General features: G+C 34.7%; 1 protein-coding gene across 1 annotated transcript in view; it reads left to right on the plus strand.

Annotated features, from left to right (window-relative positions):
• TM9SF2 (transmembrane 9 superfamily member 2) overlaps positions 1-4,788 on the plus strand; it is a 70,431-nt gene that overhangs the window by 41,327 nt on the left and 24,316 nt on the right. The window contains exon 11 of the mRNA XM_014531212.1: positions 2,461-2,593. Within this exon, the coding sequence (XP_014386698.1) occupies positions 2,461-2,593 (133 nt within the window). The remainder of the gene's footprint in view (positions 1-2,460; positions 2,594-4,788) is intronic.

The following is a 4,788-nucleotide window of genomic DNA, read 5'->3' on the forward strand; positions in this document are numbered from 1 at the left end:
AGATTTCAGATACTAGAACTATTAGATACAGAGTATAAAATATATTGGAAAGTAATAGGTAGGAGTTTTACAGAACAGATGAAAGATTAGAATCCATAAATAAAGGAAACAATATATCCCAAGCAGACTAAATACAAATAAATCCACACCTAGATCAACTGTGACAAAAATCAGGCAGAGGGAAAGAATAAATAAACTAGCAGTAGGAGCTCAGAGACAGAATATCTTTAAATTGGTGAGAGAAATTATTTACATAGCATCAAGTATCCAGAGAAGCTATCTTTCAAAAATAAAGATGAAGTACAGTTGACCATAAGGACCTTTACTGCAGGAATTTCTATAGAATTACTTTAGCAGAAAACACATCATCTATAATAATAAAAGGGTAATATGCTAATTAGACCAGACGTCCTTCCAGACGACCTTCCTGCCAAAGTCAGGGCTGCGAGGGAAGCCTGGGTCCAGGGTGCCAGAGGGAAGCCGGTGCCGGCAGCCGGGGCAAGAAAGGCCTACTCTTGCACGAATTTCATGCATCGGGCCTCTAGTAAATTAATAAAAACCAATGCTAAAGAGATTTAGAAGGATTGGTAAACCAAAAAATTCCAAGAAAACATTTTCTGTATCTAGTAATAATGAGTCTAAAATTGGAGATTAACAAAAGTGTATTTTAAAAAACAGATTGGATACATAATATTGAATAAAGTTAGTGGCTGTCTCGGGAGATAAATAAGGTAAAGACCAACTTTATTCCTTACATTTAAAGAATTAATGATTTAAATGAAAATGTGAAACAAGAAAATAGTAGTACACATGTGAAGTTATTTTTATAAGTATGACAGAGAGCCAGAAGCCATAAAATAAATAATTGTTACAATTAAAAATCTGAATAGCAAAAAATACGTGAGTAGAAAGATAAATATTAAATGGGAAAATATTTTAACCCCTGTTAAAAACACACATTGTTTAATTCTTCAGTAAAGAAATCCTAAAATCACTAAGAAAACAATCAACCATCCAGTAAGAAACTGGGCAAGGCACATTAAAAGTCTCTAGAAAAGAAATACAAATGGTTCTGAAACCTACAAAAAGATACAACATCACTTACAAGAGAACTGCAAATTAAAACTGCAGTGCAAGATTTTTCACCTGATACATTAGCAGAAGTTAAAATGTTTGATATGATAATGTGTTGAGGATTGAGGACATGAGCACTTTGATGCATAGTTTATGAGAATGCAAATTGGTATAAGTTATGGAAGGCAGTTTGGCAATGTTAGATTATAATGTAATTTGACCCAACAGTTCCATTTCTAGAAACTAATCATGATGCAAAGGATTTTACTATTGTTATTTTTTTATCTTAAAACAGTGAATATATGTTGTTTATGATAGTAGATTTCAATTATGAAATATTCATTCAGTGGAATATACTTTGTAAGCATTAAAAAGAACTAGGCAATGCTGTGTATACAAATGTGGAACAGCACCGCCATGATCTTATTAGACTAAAAAGATAAGGTATGAAATATGGTATATAATATGCTACCATTTGTGGGGGCGGGTGGGAAAGAAAGTATTCATGCATTTGTTTATACATAGGTAGACTATCTCTACAACGATAATAAAAACTAGTCACATTTGTTTACTCCAAGAAAGGGGACCTGGCTCTCTATTGAAAACTTAGCTTTCACTTACATTGTTTGAATGTTTCAGTATACTTGTTCAATAAAAAAGTAATCAGAAATGGTTCCTTGTCTAGCTAATGTATTGCATCACCTAAAAGAAGGGATGCATATAATTTCCCCCCATACTTTTAACACAGACATTCATACTGGCAAGGAGATTAGTAGACCCATCACCCTGGGCCAACAGTTACCAACTCATGTTCAGTTTTGTTTTATCTGTAGAATCCCACCTACTCGCCTCCACTCCCCCCAATTATTTTGAAGCCAATATCAAATATAATTTTATTTAATCCACTTAGAGTCCTTGTACTTTTAATAAAACTTTAATTTGTACATTCCTCATAAATGACAAGGTAAAGTCTAATTCCCAGTGTGTGTGTAAGTGTTGTGTAACAGCAAAGTAGGTATGAGATCTAGTTTATTTTGGAGATTAATGAATGTAGATTGAAAAGGATAGTGTGATTAAAAATTAAGATGTTAAGTTGGATCATAAAGCTTAGACTAGAACTAGGTAGGCATCACATTATCTTTGTATTTCTTTTTAAAATTCCTCTGTAACTATAGTATTAGTAGACCATAACACACAGCATTCCTTTAAAACAATTCAGGAAAACTGTAAAGCTCCCTAATTCAAGCTTTATACTTCCAAAATTAAAATAAATATTAACCTTTGTAAGTTTTTAAAAAATTTTCTGTATTAGTCTATTCAACAGTGGATAAACTGTCTAGTTGTCTTGGTGATATCACATGACAAACAATTTCATTTTCTTTTTAGGAGGATGCCCAGGAAGAATTTGGCTGGAAACTAGTTCATGGTGATATATTCCGTCCTCCAAGAAAAGGGATGCTGCTATCAGTCTTTCTAGGGTCGGGAACACAGATTTTAATTATGACATTTGTGACTCTGTGTAAGTGTTAATTGCAAATTAAATAGAAAATACTTTTTCTAAATAATTAGAGGCCTGATTCATGGAATTCATGCAAGGGCCTTGGCCCCTGCCCACTGCGGCTTCGTCCGGAAGGAAGGACGCCTGGTCTAATTAGCATATTATGCTTTTATTATTATGGATTGTTTGAAAACCAGTTTTTCTAAGTGAGGTAGCTAGGCTAGCTGTCTCTAAGAGTCCTTTTGGCATTTAAATCTGTGTTTTGGCTGTACGTGACTTGGGGTGGGATTAGCTGCTCCCAAAGCTGACCCTTCATATCTCTATTCAGCTGCATAGAGACCGGCCTCTGTCATAGCAGCACTGCAGCTGGAGATGACTAGGTCCTGAAACACCATCTGGGTCTGAGTCTGGGTAGCCTGGAAGCAGGGTCACGCAGGCTGACTGTCCCGCCCCACTGGGAGGAGTATGATTAGATCCCAAGACATTCAGTGAGAAGGGCAGGAAGGTTTTTGTATACCTTTCTCATCTTGGAAGAATTTTAGGAAGAAAGACCTCTATCTTTCCCTAGCAGTGTTCAGGAAAGATCTTCCTGCGGGGTGGGGGAGGAGTGGATCTCCTCCTGTGCCACCTGAAAATCTTCAGGAATTTTACTTAATTTTTGTTGATTAGATCAATCAATTTTTAAAAATAGACTTAATTTAGAGGTATTGATTGGCCACAGGAGTGGTTCTGATACTCTTATTTCCAAGATCTTCCAGTTTTTCTAATTTTAAGAGGAAAAAAATGTTCGAATAAAATTTCCTAAATTTTGAATTTTTTTTTTTTTTTTATGTTTCCTTCATTGTTGCCTGTTAATGATGAACAGTAACAAGTGAATGTTACTGGAAGAATTCAGGAACCACTGACCTTTTAATAATTTTTTCAGTGAACATTTGTTCTCATGTTCAGTGCATATAAATATTTAATACTAAAGTCATTTTCTGTTAGTAAAATTCTAAATTTTTATGATTTTTTTATTCCCTATTTTATTCTTTGATTAAATTCTGTTTTGTCTCTCATGTTTGAATGTTACAAGGCTTTTTCACCCCAGAGGGCCTTTTAAAAGGAACAAAAAATAAATTTTAACTGCATAAGTGCTTTACAAAGAGGATTTTCACTTTGAAATGTCTGGCACATGAACATGTTTGGGAACTACTGACTTACATCTCCAGGTTCAGTTTAAAGACTAATTTGAAGATTATCTAGAATATATGTATTTATTTAGTAAAGAGATGCAGCTGCTATGGGTAGGGCTACAGTTAGTAAGTATATTACACTGAAGAGGATAGGATGGGAGAAGTCATGAAATACCTGGAACCAGCCAAGGTAGTATGAAAGCTCTAGACTACCAGAGAACCAGGGTGGAGTTAGAGCAGAATAGATGCTTGAGGGTAAAATTCTTCTTTAAAATTTTATTTGGAGCTGCCTTTTGCCACTGTCTGGTCTTTGTTGGGGTTAGCTAGGAAGTGAACTTGTGAGGAAGGAAAGTTTCAGAGAACCTAGGATAGAAGACAATAGGGATCATTTTCCTTAAAAGCTTGAATATGAACTTTTCGGCTTCAGAACAGTCCATTTCTTAGTCCTGAGTGGGGCGGGGCAGTGCATATAGCTGAAATTCTGATAGATCTGACCTTATCCTAACTATTTTCCTGCTGATCATGAATTTCTCCTCTTGACCCCTCCGTGCTGATCAGAAGGTGTGAATGGACATGTACTTGGTTATGTGCACCTCAGAGGAAATACCAGGAACTTTCCTTGTTCCTGGGATTAGAAAGCTACTTTACTTTCTGTACAAGTCATAACTTCTGAGGTCCAGCTTAAAGTTAGAAGTCTTTTATTCATAGAGAGGGTTATATAGAGAAGAACAAATAAAACTAACCAACTGAATAAGGGTAGGAGCCAGAATTTTCCCAAGTGATTGATCAAGTCTTTTAGCAACTTGTATTCAAAAAGTTAATAGTACTATGAAATCTTTTTTCCCTATTTTATTCTCTGATTAGATTCTGTCTTGTGTCTTATGTTTGAATGTTAGAAGGGTTTTTTTTTACCCCAGAGGACATTTAAAAACCAACAAAAAGTGAGATTATTTCATAGTGGGAATATTTTTATTGATGTTATTATTTTTGTTTTTTTTTTTGTCTTTTTATTGTTTAAAGTATTACATATATCTCCTTTTT

Source organism: Myotis brandtii, unplaced genomic scaffold, assembly GCF_000412655.1.
Source record: "Myotis brandtii unplaced genomic scaffold, ASM41265v1 scaffold796, whole genome shotgun sequence".
Taxonomy (NCBI): domain Eukaryota; kingdom Metazoa; phylum Chordata; class Mammalia; order Chiroptera; family Vespertilionidae; genus Myotis; species Myotis brandtii.